The sequence below is a fragment of the Tricharina praecox genome (genome assembly GCF_024521635.1).
Source record: "Tricharina praecox strain CBS 144465 chromosome Unknown BZA05scaffold_11, whole genome shotgun sequence".
Taxonomy (NCBI): Eukaryota; Fungi; Ascomycota; class Pezizomycetes; order Pezizales; family Pyronemataceae; genus Tricharina; species Tricharina praecox.
The window spans coordinates 100,619-119,208 of record NW_026250413.1 but is presented as its reverse complement, the minus strand read 5'-3'; the positions used below and the strand labels follow the sequence as shown (position 1 = coordinate 119,208).

Below are 18,590 nucleotides of genomic sequence, written 5' to 3'. Positions count from 1 at the left end.
AGCCCGTGCGCATACTGTATACTTCCCTCAGCCACTAGATACAACTACCAATAATACGCCGCAGGCTTTCTATCATGATTTCTGTCACATTGTACCAGTCTTGGCAGTCGACTGCAGGCGACTACTGTCCGTCCCGTCCGACAGACACCGACAGACGGACTGGGTATAGAGTATGTAGTCCAGTCCCGTCCATGGGCCCGGACGGACTGGACTGGACTATGTAAAACACTGCCTCGGGTATCCGGGCATACTATCCGTAACGGGGATGGAACTTAGCAACTTCACTTCAAAGTTCGAATTCGAAGCCAGAAGCCAGACAGTCTCAGCTCTCACATGCAATAGTTTTCGTCGGTTCGTCACGACGTGCAGTGTTCTAGGTAACATCTGTTTCCGTGCAACGCTGACCGTCCCGCGAAAAGCAGGTTTCCGTGTCAGTCAGCTTCAGCTCCGGCTCAGCTCCGGCTCAGCGCCGGCTGAAATTTGATGAAGGTTGTGCAGAAGGTTGTGGGCTGTGCAGAGAATCGAATTGAAGTGTCAACGGCGTTGGTTTCATCTGTGTTTTTTTTTCCGTCGTTGTTGTGCGAACGGCGTAGCTAGACTCTACTCGAGTAGGCCGTGGTATTATATGTAGTTGTTGCGAAGTGCGGACGGATGCCTTGGTTAGTTTGTTTGATTATACTCGCATTTATCCTACCTATTCGGAAGTGCGGACGGATGCCTTTGTTTTATATTCAATTTATTGTCGCATATATACGGCCTTGCCATCTAGACGGTCAAAGTTCGAGAGGGAGAGAGAGCGAAAACGAGAAACTCGGTCTATTATCACCGGTCGCAGTGGGAATGCACACGCCACGGAGTTCCCGGCCGCAGCCGATCGACCGAGTGCTGACGTGTGCAAGCCCGGATGCTGCCAAATGCTTTGCGGCAATGATTTTTTCCGCTGACGAGAGGAATTGCAGCCGAAGGGAAGGAGCTGTGAACGAAATTGCGCACACACACATGCAAAGAAATGAATCGCAGCACTTTTCTTTCGCTTTATTTGCTTGCTCGCCTTCACCGAAACGAGAACCAAGCAGCTGAGGTTCCTTTGCATTCCCCAACAAAAGCAACCAAGGTGCCGCGTCTATCGGAATCGTTGCCTGCTTACCTAGGTCGGTCCCGATTCACATGCGAGGAGTGTGGCGGCCACTCTACCACCTCTCCGATCATATCCATCATATCCATGTAGAGTAGGTAGGCACGGTACTGTACCGTAGCCCGAACCTGCACCCACACTCAAAACCTAAAAAACCGGCGATGCGAATAAGCTCAAGGGCAATTGATGTGTGTGTACCTATCATATCACGACACCATCGCGAGGATGGGGGTGGTGGTGGTGGAGTTCCACCATCCACCGGCACGACAGCTCCTTCTCCGCGCCGCCTCGGCCTGGCTCCTGCCGTTTTCCGCGCCCCCGCGCCCCCGCCGTCTCCTGACATGAGCTGAGCGGTGGTGCGGTGCCGGTTGAGTACTCAAGTAGACGCGGTCGCATGTATGCAGTCGAGCATGTTTTTCATCGGGTTCGCACCGGCATCCGTTGCTGTCGCTGTCGCTGTCTTGTCTGGTCTTGGCTCTTGTTGGCTCGAAATGGTTGAGGGTCCAGTTGGTCGCACGTTTGCCGAGCTTCCCAACAATTTTTCTTCCTCCCTCCTTCCCGCTGCCTCGTGCTATGCGTGCTAGGGCCTGGTTGCTTTCCCTTTTTTTTTTGCTTTCTTTTTTTTTCCTTTTCTGCGTCGATGGGAATGGTCGCAACACCCATCCTTGCAACAGGGGCCTCGCTTGGGCCCTGCGTCGCCGGAAACAGGGTTAAACGCTCCTGGGGCCGACGACGGTCAATGGGCTAGGGGCTTTTGAGTTTTTTCTCTGTGTATTTCTCAATCCGTTCAGGACAAGCCCGCAACATCGCGCTCGTCCCAACTGTCCCTCGTACGCCCGTTCACACTTGACCCGGTCTGGGAATGTCCTTCGAATTGGGGCTTAAAAGATGGAGATATCTCGATGCGGAGAGCGATACGGTGGATAAGGAGCAGGGAGAGACCACCGAGGGCGGGCGGGCGGCGATAGGCTGGCGGCCCTGCATCATCGGCTGGTTGGCCAATTGCTCGATTGGCCCGTGTGTCTTCGACGTCGCCGCCGCCTCCAGCTGTGCTGGCTGAAGAGAAAAAGTCTCTCACCCCCGTCGGGTCGAACTTCATCTTTGTCGCCTCCTCCTTTCTTTTGGGGCCGGGTCGCTGGTCTGGCCACTCGTCCAAGATCCATCCATCCACCCCTCCATCCCAGGGTCGGTTGTCGACTGTGCCCGCTGCGTGCTATGCTCCTTCTGCTGATATCGCCCTGCCGGCTGTCAATCGCTGCCTTGTAATTCGCTCCCCTTGCTTTGCTAGCACCCGCAAAAAAAATCAATAGCGTGCCCCCCAGATTCGTCCCCTTCACAGATATCTGTTCATAACTTTAAGCTCTCCCGCTCCGCTCGCTCTCCTCTCCCCTCTCCATTCTCCCGCACAACCATCAACCTCCCCCCTCCCCCCTACCTCCCTCTCTTCAACAGAACCCCCGACGCTGCTCCAGCTTCAGAAACACCCTCGTTTGGATCGGAACCATTCAGTTGACTCTCCTTTCTAACTGCTGGCACCGTTAGGTTTGTCTCTCTCAGGTCCCTCCGTGAATGCAAACGGCCTGACTGACCTCGACTCTGCTATCTCTAGACTCTTGCACAATGGAATCCCCTATGACCCGGTCTCGTGCTCGCCGCAGCGGCTCCATTTCGACTGCTTCCACTCCCCTCTCCGCATCCACATCGGCATCGGTTTCCCCCTCGATGTCGTCCTCGTCGACTTCGCTCTCGTCGATGGGTGGAGACGAGAAGCCGGGCAAGCCCATGGTCGACACCTACGGCAACACGTTCGAGATGCCCGACTTCACCATCAAGCAGATCCGTGATGCTATCCCCAAGCACTGCTTCCAGCGGTCAGCCCTGAAAGGACTGGCCTACGTCGCCCGTGATCTCGCCTACATCTCGGCCAACTTCTACGCCTTCAACTGGCACATCATGCCCGCTCTCGAGGGTGCCCCGTTGATTGCTCGTGCCGCCGCCTGGGGTGTTTACGGTTTCGTGCAGGGCCTGTTTGGAACCGGAGTGTGGGTGCTGGCCCACGAGTGTGGTCACCAGGCCTTCTCGGAGTCCAAGATCGTCAACGACACTGTCGGCTGGGTCCTCCACTCGTCGCTGCTCGTGCCCTACTTCTCCTGGAAGATCTCGCACGGAAAGCACCACAAGGCTACCGGTAACCTCGAGAAGGACATGGTCTTCGTGCCCAAGTCCCGCCTCGAGTACGCCCGTCGCTACGCCGGCGGCATCGCCCACGATATCGCCGAGCTGACGGAAGAGACTCCGATCGCTACCCTCATCCACACCATCGCTCAGCAGCTTCTCGGCTGGCTGATGTACCTCTTCACCAACGTCACCGGCCACAACTACCACCAGCGCCAGAAGGAGGGCCGCGGTGTCGGAAAGCGCAACGGCTACTTCGGAGGCGTCAGCCACTTCGACCCCCGCTCGCCCCTCTACGAGGCCAAGGACGGCAAGCTGATCATCCTCTCCGACATCGGTGTCGCCCTCACCGGCTACGTCCTCTACCTGGCCTGCCAGAAGTGGGGTGCCGCCAACATCGCTCTCTGGTACGGAATCCCCTACCTCTGGGTCAACCACTGGCTGGTTGCCATCACCTTCCTGCAGCACACCGACCCGTCGCTGCCGCACTACTACCCCGAGGCCTGGAACTACTGCCGCGGCGCCGCCGCGACCATCGACCGCGAATTCGGCTTCATCGGCCGCCACCTGATGCACGGCATCGTCGAGACACACGTGCTCCACCACTTCATCCCGCTGATCCCGTTCTACCACGCCGACGAGGCGTCGGAGGCCATCAAGCCCGTCATGGGCAAGCACTACCGCGCCGACGTCGAGGGCGGCACCCTCGGCTTCATCAAGGCCATCTGGAAGTCGGCCCGCTGGTGCCAGTGGGTCGAGGAGAGCGAGGGAACTACCGGCGAGGCGTCGGATGTAGTCTTCTTCCGCAACCGCAACGGTCTCGGCGTTAAGCCCCTCGCCAAGGATCAGCTCAAGCCTAGACCTAACGAGGTCCAGAACATGATCGATGTTGGCGCTATCAGGAAGGAGGACGCGGGGCTTTAGACTTTACACTTGGACTTCTTTGGGTGTGAAGGCGTGTGACGTGACGTTTTATGATTGCTTGCCTTTGGCTTGCCACTGGGTATAGAGGGGTTGCGATGGTTTCGGTTTCGGTTTACTTTTTTCATGCTCATTTTTTTCGTTTCTTTGGTCTTTCTTTGGCCCTTGGCTGAAGTGGAGTAGAGTGGAGGGTAATTGAGCTGGTAAATGGGGAAGAAGCGAGAAGGAGAGAGAGAGAGAGAGAGAAAGGGAGAGTAAATATACGGCGGCTGTACATATCTTTTTTTTGCTTTTGGCGGAGAATAGGATTTATCCCTGCTCTACCTACTTTGATGTGCTTGCTTGATGTGCTGGTGACCGGTGGTGTGGCTGATGTGATGCCATGGTGCGGCGGTGCCTACAGTGTCGTGTACTGGTACCTACTATAGATACTATGGATACTCGATGACAGGTTACAGGTTACGGGTTACAGGTTACAGGTTACAGGATGGGGAACTTGTCGACGTGATGACTTTGGGCACAATATACTGTAGTTCAAGCAACGAAGAAGTATTGCATCTGCGGAATCTCGAGAAGTGGAGTGGGAACACGCTACACTTGAGGTCGAGCTCAACAGCCAGAGTTGTTGAGTACTATTAAAGCACCAGCCCCACCATGTACCTACTCTGGGTAAGGCTGTTCAAAGCACCATGAACGCGCGGCTGTCTGCTGTCTACGTTACAGGCACAGGCACAGGTTGAGGTACAGGTACAGGTACAGGTACCCAGGCCGGACTCCGGAGTCCGGAACAGTCTCGAATCTCGATTGCGGCGTCGATTTATTCTACATAGCTGGATCGTGGCAACGCAGTCCGTGTTGCGGCCTCGAATCTCGCTCCGGTTGGTGTCCGACGTTCCGTATCTCTCGCCGCCTGTCGCTACTCTACTAGGCCGCATCGTCGCTCCGCCTCCCACAACGCTCACCCGGCATCCTTCCAAATTACGAAGAGTACCAAACGTCCACGGTCTCAGCCCTGTTTACGGCACGCGATATCTAAGGACTTTGCATGGATCGTGGCGTCTATTCTTTACATTTTTACATTCGAACGTGCGCAATATATAGTACCTATGAATCGGTAGAGTTGCGAGTAGGCATGCGAGTTCCAGACTCCAGACTCCAGACTCCAGACTCCAGACCCCAGAACCTTCAACCTTTAACTCCGATACTCCGAAATCACATCGTCACTGTGCAGCTGAAGCTGCAAATGAATCATGACTCACGGACTCACGGCCAATGGTCGATGGTGATGATTCCAGGTGGTCCCTTTGTTCGAGCTTCGGTATGTGGTATGTACGAGTACCTACCGGTAGGCATGAGGCATGAGGCATGAGGTATGTAAGTTATGTACTCCAGCTTGGCTCACGAATTAACCGCAGAGGGCAGGCCGCAGGCAGGCACCGGGCAGACAAAAGCCAAAAGCCAAAAGCCAAAGCCAAACCCCCAAAGCCAGGGCCGCGTGCGCTTACAAACGCTGCTGACAGCACAGCACAGCGAGCACAGCCAGCACCGCACAGGACAGCGCAGGGCCCAGCAGATCAGCACACTTCCTCGGCGGCCGGAACTTCGCTCTCCCGCCCCACTTCTGTCGTTTCGTTTCATCACCGACCGTTCTCCACGCCCGTTTCCGCGCCCGTTTCCGCGCCCGTTTCCGCACACCGGATAGTTACCTATAGACTATAGTACCTAGCGAGCACTACGTCCCGTCCCGGCACGCCCACGCCATCCGCATGCCGCCCAGCACCAGCGCCTCGGGCGCCTTCACGCCTCCCGCATCCGACACCGACTCCGGCGGCGTATCAGCCGCCTCATCAACACTGCCGCTTACACACCCACACCAGCCACCGACGACCGCGGCCGCGCCCTCGCCCGCGTGGTACACCCGCTACTTCCTTGCGACGATATCGTGGCTGCGCGGGCCGACGCCGGCGGTAGACATCGCGTTCCGGCCGCTGTTTCCACGGGTGCAGGCGTGGCCGGCGCGGACGTTCCAGCGGACGCTGAAGAGGAGAAGGGCCCAGCTCGCGGCGCTCACGGCGTTCCTGCTGGTGTGGACGCTCCTGTTTGGTGTGGTCGTGCATTACTCCCGCTTTGCGGATACGGTCGAGGGCGTGGTGCCCATGCATCTCGGGTGTGGGGCTTCGTTGTGGTATGTCAAGATAGCTGGGGGGGTGGTGGTGGGGTAGCGGGGTGGTGGTAGCGGGGTGGTGGGTGTGCACTGGTGGGCTAACGTAGAACAGGGCTAAGAACAACCTCTGCGGCCTCGACGGCGAGGCTTGTCTGCCGTTTTCAAATAGTTCTTTCGCGTTCCGCTGTCCGTCGGATTGTGTGTCCGGTGGGCAGGTGCTGAATCCGCGGGCGGTCGGGGACCAGGTGGTGGCGTACCGCACGTTCGTGGTCGGCGGCGGGAACGACGACGGCACCTACGGAACTTACCGCGCCGACAGCTTCATCTGTCCATCCGCGGTGCACGCGGGCGTGTTCCCGTCGCACTACGGCGGCTGCGGAGTACTGGTGCGGACGGGTGAGGCGTCCTCATTCCCGTCGACGAAGCGGAACGGGATAGAGAGCATCGGCTTCGACGCGACGTTCCCCAGCTCGTACACGTTCGCCTCCGGGGTGAGCTTCATGGCGTGCAAAGACCTGCGGTGGCACCTCTTCGGCGTGTCGATCCCGTTCACGACGGCTATCTCCGTGATCTCGCCCGTCCCCGCGATCCCGTTCTACGCCACCTTCGTCGGCGTGTTCTTCCACGTGGCGCTCGCCAGCGACCCGCCATACCTCAACAACCCGTACGCCATCGTCAGCCGCGCGCTCGCCGGCTTCCTCCCCGCAATCTTCGTCGCCCACTTCATATGGCTGTACATACTCAAGCGCTCGCACAAGCGCACGCCGGCCGTCGAGCGCTCCGTCCTCTACCTCGCGGGGCTGTGGGTCGGCGCGCTCACAAACATCACCTTCGACAAGCTCATTCCGATCTCCCGCCTGACCGCCCGTGACCTGAACCAGCAGCCCGGCGCAAAAACCGCGCTCGCAATCATCATCGTCGTGCTCATCCTTCTCATCTTGGGGCAAGTCTACTACTTGCGCCTGTGCGGACGACTCCCTTCAATGGCAGGCCTGTACGCCTCCATCGGCGCGTCCCTCGGCCTCCTCGCTGCCATCCCGGGCACCAGCCTGCGGATCCACCACTACATCCTCGCACTGCTCCTACTCCCAGGCTGCAGCCTGCCCACGCGCCCTAGCCTCCTGTACCAGGGGATCCTGGTCGGATTGTTCATCAACGGTGTCGCCCGCTGGGGTTTCGCCGGCGTCGTGGAGACACCGGAAAGCCTCATCGGCGATGGACTGTATTACTCCAGTGTGCCGAATATCACTGCGCCGGAGGTTACACAGTGGAATGTCACTCTCGGCCTCCCGACCCCGCCGGAGGGACTTACGGATGGTGGACAGTACGGCGTTACTGGAGTGAGTGTGCTCGTTAATGATGTCGAGCGGTTTCAGTGGCGGATGGGCGAGGGTGGGGAGGGGGATGGTGGGGATGGCGGGGATGGCGGGGATGGCGGGGATGGCGGGGATGGCGGGGATGTGGAGGGCGGCGAGGGTGAGGGCGGGGAGAAGAGGGAGTTCACGTATCAGAGACGACAGGGGGAAAGGAGCTATGTTAGGATGGCGTGGTTGACGAGGAGCGGAAGGACCATGGATTATACCCGTGCTGGGGTCGTCGAGGGGAATGGGACGTGGAGGGGGCCGGTGAGGGGGCAGAGTTAGGGGGTGGTAGATATTGTGGATGGATCATGGAGGGATGGATGGAGGGAGGGAGATGGCGGGTCCATCGAGGGTTGCGTTGGAACTTGGAACTTGGGTATCGTATCGTATAGTATCGGGGGTATCGTATCGTATCGTATGGGCATGGGTAATGCCTGGAGCTAGAGCCTGGAGCCTGGAGCCTGGACACGAACACGGACACGGACAGGGACATAGCTTTCTGGTCGCTTGTCAGATTACCTGGCTGGACTGTACAAATTGGCTGTACAAATTGACTGTACGAACTGACTGTATTGTACTGTACTCTATAGTAGAAATTGACGCTCCGTAGGTAGATTTGGTTTGGTTTGGTTTTTTTTGTCTTGTTTGGTTTGGTTTGTTGGTCTGAGATCATAAGCAGGTACTCGCATTTACATGGATATCCCATAGAGGATATGGCGGAGTCCCGACGGGTTCGGTATGGAGGCGTCCTCGTCTCTCTGTCTCCCGCTAGAGCCGAACACGCACGGTGCTATGGCCGTTGGTCATTCACGATTAGGTAATCCATTAGTACTCCGCCGCGGGCGAGTGCTGCTCAATGATCGTCCCGTCGGTACTGCGCCAACAACTGTGCACCACGAAGGGGGGGTGCATCACACAATATCACAGAAGATTGATCCCACTACGGTACTCTTGTTGGCGTTCGCACATCGACCGGGTGCTAAGTACTATACCCACGAAGTAGTCCGCTCGACCATAACCACATAGGCTTTTTTTTTTGGCCAATTACCATGGGCGCCTTTTTGTGGCCAATTACCATGGGCCCGCGGCACTTCGGTGTGTTTACTCCAATCGGTATCATGTATGGAATTCTTTAATGTGTTTGGGAAAGTTGGTATCGTTTCTATTATCTAGAGAGTAGTGGTAGGTATCATACATGACTCGGGATGAAGCAAGAAAGCTACATACTCTACATACCTACTCCCTACAAATGCCAGAAGGCATACCTACATCTTTGTACCAAAATCACGAGTGCGCCCGTACGGCGATAGTTACAGGCAGCGTGGGCGAGGATACGTGAGTACTACATACATCACGACAGAGTCGTCCTGTCTTCCGCCGCAGCGTGTACTGGTGCCTAGTTCCTCGGTGTGTGCGGGGATGTGGGGATGCGGTCTCAATACTGCCCGCACCACACCGCACTAGGCCGCCCTGCTTTCTTATAAATTGCTCCTCTCCCCCCTCTCCTCTCCTCTTCTCTTCTCTCTCTCTATTCTCATCACACACATCCTCAATATCAACACTCGATAAACCCCGCTTTCAAATCTTCGGCTTCCCACGTCCATATCTACTCTCCTCGAAACGAAAACCCCACAAACCCCTTGATGGGCCCCACCCCAGCCGCAAACAAACACGCCCTATATATGCGGGCATACGCCGCCACCGCGGCCGCGGCGGTCAAGAACATCACCAATGTTGCACCTTTCGGGGCGGAATTATTTCCCCCCGAGTAGTAGGGTGCCGGTGGTGGCGGTGGCGGCTATGGCGGTGGTGGCTAACCGCCGCTCCACCCTTTGCTGGCCGTTACCTGGTATGTAGCACCGCACCGACGACCACCGATCGCGATGAGGGATATGCATCTAATAGGTACATTGGGCTTTGAGCATGGCAGATCGATCATCGGCCTTGACACCATCCTTGAGAGGGTTCCAGACAACTACCTATCTCAAGGCAGGGCCTCTGGAGGATCGTCGATGGAAGCGAACGCCGTTTGTAACTTTGTTCGCTAGGTACTCCGAAGACAAACCAATCTTTGGGAGTTGCCTACCTTGCTTCCAGATTTGTTTACGAGTACGGCTCTAACCCGAGCCAATTCTCGTTACTATCTGGTTGAATGCCATGGAAGGCAAGAAAAGTCATACTCCCTGATGATTTGTTTCCCACACGATAAAAGAAGGGAGCTGACGTTTTGTTCAGAATGTCACGAAGGAAATAGCATCCATCTATTGATGCCTTCTCCTCCCCTCCCCGCCCGTCAACTAGGGCATGGCACACATCGTGCCATCGGGCAGAATTAGTTCCCCCCGAGCGCCGGCACCGATGTCATTATCTACGGAGGACGGTTTCTTTGCCCTTTGCGTGGGGGATACAGAGCGCATGAGGAACTATCTGCTAGTGGGGAACGACGTCATGGGAAGCGACGAGGCGATCGATGTCGACGATTCGCGGTTGGATCAAGAGAACATCAATCGCATTATCCAATGCATTGTCAGCGTCATGGATGCTGAAGAAGTGGTCACGGAACCCACCGCAGAGACGAGCATGAAATTGAAGAGGAAGATCTTCAGAATTCCGCCGGCTTCTACATGATGCGGTGACTGGTTACCAGGTATGTAGCACCGACCAACTACCACCAAACGCGACGAGGGATATGCATCTAATACATTGGGCTCCATTCAGACAGCAGAACGAGGAAGCTTCGGGGCGGCAAGGGTGGCAAGGGTAAATCAAGGGTGTGAGGGGGGGGGACCAAAAGAGTTGGTGTTCGGTGGAAAGAGAGTTCCTTCAGTTCTGTGTTTATTCTTTTAGATCAGTCTCCAAGTTGGCGGATATATACTCATGTAATCTGCCATAATCTACTAAGATCGAATGCAATGATGATGGAACAAACAAAACAATGGTACCGCATTTCTTTGGTTCCGGTTCTGCATGTATAGGTATACCATAAAGTTTCTACCTCTATGATCAGGTAGGTACTCTACCGTATCTACCGCACTCGTTCATGATTCTGGTTTGTAGATGGTGACCCTGCTAAGAGAGTGTGCCTTCTGCTGGTGGCCGCTTCTGGTGCACGTGCCCGTGCGGTGACCGCGCACTCCACATCATGCAGGCCTCTTGGTAGTCACTACCGACATAGTTAGCCTATGCGGACTTTGAGCAGTTTTGCCACGGGACCGCATATCCCATCTCACCAGAATCCATCCGAAATCCACCGGTGAACATCAATACCGTTTTGGCGGCCCTACGGGGCAATAGAGGACCTATTAGCGAGAGGAGGACTTGTCGAAGGGAGGAAGCGAATGGCTTATTAGGCAGCATCAACGTTGGCGCGTCCAGCGGTGTTATCTGCTCCTTAGTCGTCTGCTCCTTCTTCTTCTTCTTCTTTGTCTCTTATCATCTACGGAATAGACGATCAACCTCCATATCTTCTGTTCCTTCTGTGTGTGCTCTCCCTCGATCCCGCCTCCGGCCTGGAGGGCGTTGGCAAAAGAACCATCCGCAAAACCGTAGTTCTAAGGGGGCTAGCGAGGGGGACCTTCAGCTTCTGCGCGAGTCTTGGTTTTTTGCTCTTCGTCCATGGGGAGACCGTGCATTCTGGTGCTTCCGCTTTATCTACGAGTATTACCGCCGTCACCTCTGACCAGCCCGATCAGCGCAGGAAGGTCACGGTTCACCGTGCGTTTGCCGATCGCGCTGCCAGCCTCGCCCGGTTTCCTTTCGGGGGGCTTTGAGGCTGAGGAGTTTGAACTTTGACGGCGAAGATTCTGGGCCGGGCCGCTGTGGTCGGCATTACTTATATAATACAACCTAGGAGATACCTAGTCCCGACTGCAGCGATGGGCAATAAGGCATCCCTGGATATCATGGATGTTCCAAAGGCGGAGGTTCTCAATGGTTGCCGGTGGTCGCCCTGCCTTCCACCCCGGTGTGTACAGGTGCCTAGTTCCTCAGCGTGTGCGGGAATGCGGGGTTGCGGGGACGCGGGAATGCGGGCTCAACCCCGCCCGCACTAGGCCGCACCTAGCCCCCCCGCTCTCACATAAATAGCTCCTCTTTCCCACCTCCCCTCTCCTATCTCTCTCTCTCTCCATCACATACATCAACCTCAATATCAACGCCCGACAAACCCCTCGGTAGGAGTCTACCTTCAATCCACCCAGCGGCCACTGGCCTGCCCCATGAGGGCAGTTATATCCGATATAGATCCCTTCGGAGACGTAAGTTGCCACTCCGTATCACTGCCGCGGCTTTATATGTGGCTAACCAACCATCAGGTCCTCGCTGTGACGCTCGGTTTGCCTGGGGGCACGGATGAGATGCCGGAGCTGTCGGATGATGGCCCTGGGCGCCGGCTTCCTTCTCCGGACTCGGGAGTTGACGAAAGTGCTGTTCAACCTTTTCTTCGAGAAGTGGCACACGATTCTTCCATTTCTGTAGAAGAAGTGCGACGTCCTAGAGGATATTGCGTCCAAAGGACCCCTTACCCGGCCCGGCCCAACACGCTGACTTTCGCGATTCTCGCCCGATCGGGCTATCCCCACCCTGGCACCGGCGGTGCCTGCGGAAGACGGGAATAACGAAGCCCAACCAGTCAGTAGATTGGCAGGTACCAAGTGAAGTCGACGAGGTATTTTTAGACCCAAGGAGCCACGAGCCCCTGGTTTCCCTTGAGAAGGGAAATGTTGGCTGGAGGGAGGGGAATGCCCAGCGTGAGGCAGCCGCGGAGGCCGAGATCTCGACGGCGGATCCCGTGCTGGGCGGGAACACCTTCCCATGGGTAAATTTACCAGGCAGGCCACCAACTGCTACCACCGAACGCGACGAGGGACATGCAGCTAATACAGTGGGCTCTTTACAGGCAACGGGACCGGACTGGAAGTCCGAATCCGTTACAGCTGAAGAAGAATCGTATGGGGAAGAGGACGTGGAAGAGGACCACTATTCAGACAAACAGCTGTCATTGGTGGACCCGGCGATGGATGGCTATGGCCATGCAGGAGCAACCACTCCAGCCACCAAAGCTGACTCTACCGCATTCATCGTCAACAACCTGACGAATGAACATCTTGCGGCGAACTGAACTGGCCGTTGCCAACATAGGCGGTAAACCGAGTGGATGAGGGAGGCGAAAATATTCTTAGGTGGGGTTTGGAGCCGGCATCTCATGATGCACCCCCCCCCCCCCCCCCCCCCCGCGCGCGTAGCCGGACATCACACATATCGTGCCATCGGGCGGAATCATTTCCCGCCGAGCGCTGGTACTGATATAATCATCGATGGACCGCGGCTCCGCCCCTTTGCTGGCGGTAGCCACATAAATAGTTACCAGGTATGTAGCACCGAGCAACTACCACTGAACGCGATGAGGGACATGCATCTGATACAGTGGGCTCTTTACAGACAACTGGACTGGGACTAGGAAGCGTCGGGGAGGAGGGAGGGGCCAATTGGGGGGCAAACCCGAGGGGATGAGGGGGAGATACAAAGTTGGCGTTTCTTGAAAATAGTTCCTTGAGTTTTGCAATTGTTCTTTTAAATCTTTAAATCAATATCCAAGTTGACGCGGTAGTGGTGGTGGTGTCGCACATTCGTCCGCCTTCTCCTTCAACCCAGTGACGCCTTTGAGGTTTATGTGCCGCGCACCATCCGGTTTGAATGGTGATCTCGGGCTCCCTTCGGCGGAGGGTAACAATGTTATTCCTTGTCTGGGTGGCGTACTTCTAGCCTGGTCTCCTTTCGGGAGGCTGAGAAGTCTGAGCAGACCCTCCAACAGTTCGAACTGGGAATAAACCAGGGGTGTTCCCGGACCAACCAACTGTTGGGGGATAGTGAACTGAACCAACTGGCAAACCGAACCAACTGGCAGGTTTTGAACTGGGAAAACTGCTTGGCCCAACAGTTCAGTGAAGCTTAAGATCGAGGGCGAAACCGGCCGCCACCACCATCCCACCGGCGAACTGACTATTAACCCACCACCTACTAGCTGGGAAATATAGAGCACGCTGCCCCGGTTGACGAGCTCCAGGACTATTAATCATTGCCCGGTGAGAGGAATGTTCGAATGGTGGCTGGAACCGCGTTAGCAACGACGGTTTCCTAACCTCAACCGAATGGCCATTGAAATTCTGTCGATTCTAGCCATGTCGGCTGTTCTCCGAGTGCAAGATGATTCTAACTAATCATCGGCATTCCCTAGGTACCGATAGTGTTAAAGCTCTGAAGAGTATCTAAGCCCACAGTATCGATCTCCGTAGTTCACTGGGTGCCATCACGAGTCAATAATCGTGATTGACTCAGATTGACTTCGGGACATGTTTAGTCAACAAACGTAATTGACCCGGGCGCTTCCCAAGTCAATAATCCTGATTAGCTCAGATTGACTCGGGTGCATGTTTAGTCAGCAACCGTAATTGATTCTGCGCGATCAAGAGGTTCAATCGCCGTGCTCCCATGGGTAGGGAGCATGAGAGTAGTAATTCAAATCTAGTAATGTACATCTTCTATCGCTCTTTCCGTGACCATGGGAAACCTATCTCGGCCACTTTGGCTGCCCTGGTTGAACTGGCAGTTCATCCGCTGAACTGACAGTTCTGCCAGTTTTCCCGGGAATAAATGCCAGACATACTTAAACCAACTGGGAACTGACAGCCTCTGTTCCCAACTGAGCCGGGAACAAAATCAACCAGAACTGAACTGTTTAAACCAGTGTTCTCATTTCAACTGACTAACTACTGGAGCGTTTGAGTCTGAGGTCGAAGCGTCTGTCCCGGTTGTTGAGTTGTGCTGCTGCCGGTCTCAGTCCTGGCTCTAGTACGAAGGTGTCCTGGTTGGTGGTCTTGAATTTACCCGTGACCGCCTTGGCCTCCTGGTTGATAAGCTTCTGTAGGTCATCACCCCTTCCAACCGTCACTCTTGCTCCTGGTCCGCCTCTTTCCGCCAGTCCTCTGGCCCGTACATCGTCACTGACTGGACGCAGGCCGACATGACCTTACGGCAGGGCGCTCAGCAACATGTCGGAATACCCGTGAATCCGTCCAGTAGTCGAGTGGGATTCTGTGAATCGCCGGAGGGGGGGGGGGGATGCCACAGACGACAACTGCACGTCACCACATCGTCCCGGAATGAAAGTGGAGCCCGATACTGAGGGGCTGCACCATACAGGTATAACAGAAGAGGGAAGGGATCGAGTCCCGCATCATTGAGGGGAGCCGTGCTTGCGCTCCACAACGTGGCCGGCTGTGCACACGGAAACCACGGGAGCGGATCTGGGATCTCGATACGACCGGGGCAAGGCGAAGAGCGAGTTGCGTCCTCCTGGGAGGCGTAATGAGATATGGATAGTGGAATCCCGGGGACGGAAGGAATACCTACGTCGAGTTTATCAGAGCCAGGGCCCAGGATGCCGGCGGTTGAAGAATAGGTGGGAATGAAGAAGGACAATATTCGACTGAGATGTAATGAGGGGAGGATCCAGCTATGTGGAGAGGATAGGGTTCTTTCATAGGCGCATGTCATGATATCTCAGTAACCTAATAGGAGAGCACGCACGGACGAACAAGAGAGAGAGCAAGCCACACGTCGGCCAAGTAGAAAGATCAATCACGTGACACATAGTGAGCAAGCGAGTGACCAACTATGTAGGTACAATCAACCAAACACGTGACAGTCAACACCGGCTGGTTCGATTCTCGGAGCGATGACGTATGCACCAGGCTGGACTCCTTCGCCGAGGAAACAAGCGGCGCTTCGAACGGTACCTACGCCCCCTCGCGTCTTTTTGCTACGAGTGCACTTGGTACTCGGTTAACTCGAAAGTATTCAGATGAAAAGATCTACTCTGGAGTACAATCCCAGGTGTCGTCCGATTTCTTGTGAAGCCATCGATAAGCATATTCTCAACATAGAGGAGCATGCCAATAGCATATTCAGCGTGATCAAAGACAAACATCAGCATGAACTTTGAATTCACCGCTTTGAGTGATGGTCCGAGGCCGGACTTGGGGTGCAGAATAAGGAGCGTCTGGAATCGGAACGCCCTGCAGCCCCTACGTATCCCGTGGCCTCCTTGGTTATCGGGTTCTGTCCCGCCCAAACCCCGCTGTGCCTGAGTAATCCTCAGACGTCAACGCAAGCATGATCCGAATAAGTCGGTCGGCAGAGTATGGCTCCAGGTGTTCGGGATGTTGTCTATATTCCCACGGTCTCCACATTCCCAGCAGAGAATCCACGCGGATCACTTCCCGGCCAAGCGGGGGTTGTGGGGCACCACTTGGGAAATCAGGGAACCTCAGAATATTAGGTGGCGATTGTTGGGTGGGGCTGAGGGTGGGATTGGGTGTGTTTAAAGCCATGACAGCATCAAGTACCTAGCACAAGCGTCCTCCATGCCACAACATAATAAAACGAAAAACCAATCAGCCACGACCACGGCCGTCCAGAAATGAAGACGGAACTTTGCACGCTCAGGAGCCACAGTCCATTCCCACCATTGCGAGCTGGAATTCCCACTGGAGAGTCCTCTTCGAGTTCTGCTCAGCATGCGTACGGGCACATAACTGGAATATCCACGGGGCGAACTCGAGATCGCCCCCAAATCGAACGGCTTTTGGACATTTATTCTTCGCCGCTAGATGGGTTTTCGAGTACACACGATCGGAGATATATTTCTTGTTTAATCATTGATTGCATGCGACCTGTCTAGATCATGGCAATGTCTACCTGTACACCCTTCCCCCCGTTTCCATGCCACTGTCCAACCCAACTTTCACCGAGCGGCCCGATGTGGCTTTCCCCGCCCTCCGCCCCGGCCTATCTCAGAAATGAAGATAGAGCGCACCAAACAAAAAACACTAAGAAAAAACACCGTCCGCTCCCTGGGCTCGTCCGTACCCCTCCGCAAGTCCCTAAACCACGCCGTCGCCTCCCTCGGAAGCCTCCTCCTCCTCGAGCCGCCGCAGCACCTCCCTCTCTTCCCGCTCCCTCAGCTCCCACTCGGACACCTCACTTGCTGCATCTTCCTCATCGATCTGAGACATACCCCCTCACTATGAAGGAAGTGTCTGGTGATAGCGAGGATCACTACTCATGGTGAGAGGCGGATCAGTTTTTCGCCTGCAGGTTTTCCTCGAGATATGCTATCTGATAGGGCCGTGATACCGGCTGCATGAGACTGACCTGATGATTGTCTTACATTTCGGCGCTGCTGTGGAGGTTACCATTGGATGTTCCCGAAGCCACGGAGGGTTAAAGCGTCTCCATACTGAGCTCCGGACCTGATTGGCCGCACTCCGTGCGTGAGCTCAAGGATACGGTGGAGAGTTTCTGCGCTGATATTGCGGAGTGCCTAGGTGTTCTGCGTTTGATTCTGAGCACAAAACCGATTGTCCGGTCGAGAGTGGGTGAGACAGGATCGAGCTGTACATACGTCGAGCGGCTGAGTGCGGGGCTACGTTAGAGTGAACTGCATATATAAGTTATACCGCAACACCGGCCGCAGTTAGTGCTATGTACCGGTACCCATCCCCAGCCTGACAACCCGTACCACATCTCGCCAGTTCAGTCTCTCTCCGAAGCGGAAAGCATATACCCTCTCGACCGAACGCGGAAATAAAAGCTCCTCCTGCCACAGAACGCGCAGTCCGTCACCTCATCAAGTGCGATGAATACCATCAACGAATTCGACATACCGCCCAACATCAAGTTTGTGCTCGGCGTCACCAGATGGTTCTACATGCCCACGAAAGACGGGAAACTTATCCGCGCCGTCGCCGTGGAATCCTCAGAGGCTGCCAAGTGGATTGCCGCATACACGTTGCTGCTGATTTTGATCTTCGCCGGGATCGCTCGCCTGGTTAAAGATGTGGTGTATGGATCCGCTCCCCGCTGTCATCTTCGCTGGTGCCCCAACATGCATACAGTGTTACCTTCTTCCCCCTCCGTGGAAACGGAAATCGATACGCCATGCTGGTCGGATACCACAACACAAACGATCTGGTCACGACTATTCTGCTGGCTACGGCCTACTGTTGGAAGATCTGCACCTCCGTGACCGGTGGTGGTCGCGGCCGCATGGAATGGAGCATTTTCTGGCTGGGCGCCGGGCTCATCTTACTCTCTCTTGGTCTACTCCTTGCCAACGCCATGGGGGGTGTGCTCGTTCCTGGAAATCTACGGATCGGCAATATCGCCAGAGTGAACCCCGATATCATATTCTCGCCCACCCAGAAACAAACGCGTCCAATCTCTACGAATACGTGCAGCAATTCCAAAGCCCCAAAGCATTTCGCGCCATGGTTGACCCAGTGCAGGCGAAGCTCGCCTTGACGGGCAAGTACCGAATGAACTCCACTCCAATCGATCCGGACGGACCCGAGCCTAGGCTCAGATTCAACTACACCTATGAGGTCACCGGCCTCGAATTTGGCTTACAGAGGGCCCCCGGGTTGAGATACACGGTCACCCGCACGTGCAACACCAGATACGATTGGTACGACGCCAACAGCTCGACTGTTGACGAAGAATTATACTTCCCCAGGGATCCGGACGATTTACCTCTAGACCCGGAGTGCTTTTTTTTTGTTAAGAATGAGACAACAGTTCCAACTGCTCAATTTTACGCCCCTCCGACGAATTCGAGCATACGACCCTTTGTGCTTATTCCGCAAACCACAAACCGCGAAAGCGAAACACGGAATCTCATTGATCCGTGGTACCTAGCCCGGGACGTAGCGTTTCCGGACCAAGAGCGTATCAGATACAGTGTGGCACCAGGCAGACCGGTCGTCTACTGCGAACA

At 55.5% G+C, this 18,590-nt stretch overlaps 4 protein-coding genes across 4 annotated transcripts; all 4 read left to right on the top strand.

Moving 5' to 3' along the window:
* Window positions 1-2,767: 2,767 nt before the first annotated feature.
* Window positions 2,768-4,234, top strand: BZA05DRAFT_336944 (fatty acid desaturase-domain-containing protein; the record flags this gene model as incomplete). The annotated part of the gene is made up of 1 exon (XM_051480834.1): window positions 2,768-4,234. One exon carries the CDS (start codon window positions 2,768-2,770, stop codon window positions 4,232-4,234), a length of 1,467 nt encoding a protein of 488 aa, XP_051339578.1.
* Window positions 4,235-5,881: 1,647 nt separating this feature from the next.
* On the top strand, window positions 5,882-8,478 carry BZA05DRAFT_473680 (uncharacterized protein). Its single transcript, XM_051488081.1, has 2 exons — window positions 5,882-6,416; window positions 6,508-8,478. The coding sequence occupies exons 1-2, from the start codon at window positions 5,998-6,000 to the stop codon at window positions 8,036-8,038; spliced, it is 1,950 nt and encodes a 649-aa protein (XP_051339577.1). The 5' UTR covers window positions 5,882-5,997; the 3' UTR covers window positions 8,039-8,478.
* Window positions 8,479-11,973: 3,495 nt separating this feature from the next.
* On the top strand, window positions 11,974-12,952 carry BZA05DRAFT_473679 (uncharacterized protein; the record flags this gene model as incomplete). The annotated part of the gene is made up of 4 exons (XM_051488080.1): window positions 11,974-12,012; window positions 12,070-12,178; window positions 12,433-12,572; window positions 12,654-12,952. 4 exons carry the CDS (start codon window positions 11,974-11,976, stop codon window positions 12,873-12,875), a joined length of 510 nt encoding a protein of 169 aa, XP_051339576.1. The 3' UTR covers window positions 12,876-12,952.
* A 4,359-nt stretch (window positions 12,953-17,311) lies between these two features.
* On the top strand, window positions 17,312-18,542 carry BZA05DRAFT_396759 (uncharacterized protein; the record flags this gene model as incomplete). The annotated part of the gene is made up of 1 exon (XM_051483564.1): window positions 17,312-18,542. A coding segment is annotated over exon 1 (725 nt), but the record flags the coding sequence as incomplete, so codon positions are not given.
* Window positions 18,543-18,590: the final 48 nt, after the last annotated feature.

Coding starts and splice junctions, on each gene's coding strand:
- BZA05DRAFT_473680 (XM_051488081.1), top strand. CDS start 5,998: ATGCCGCCCAGCACCAGCGCCTCGGGCGCCTTCACGCCTCCCGCATCC. Junction 6,417..6,507: donor GGGTGTGGGGCTTCGTTGTG/GTATGTCAAGAT, acceptor AACGTAGAACAG/GGCTAAGAACAACCTCTGCG.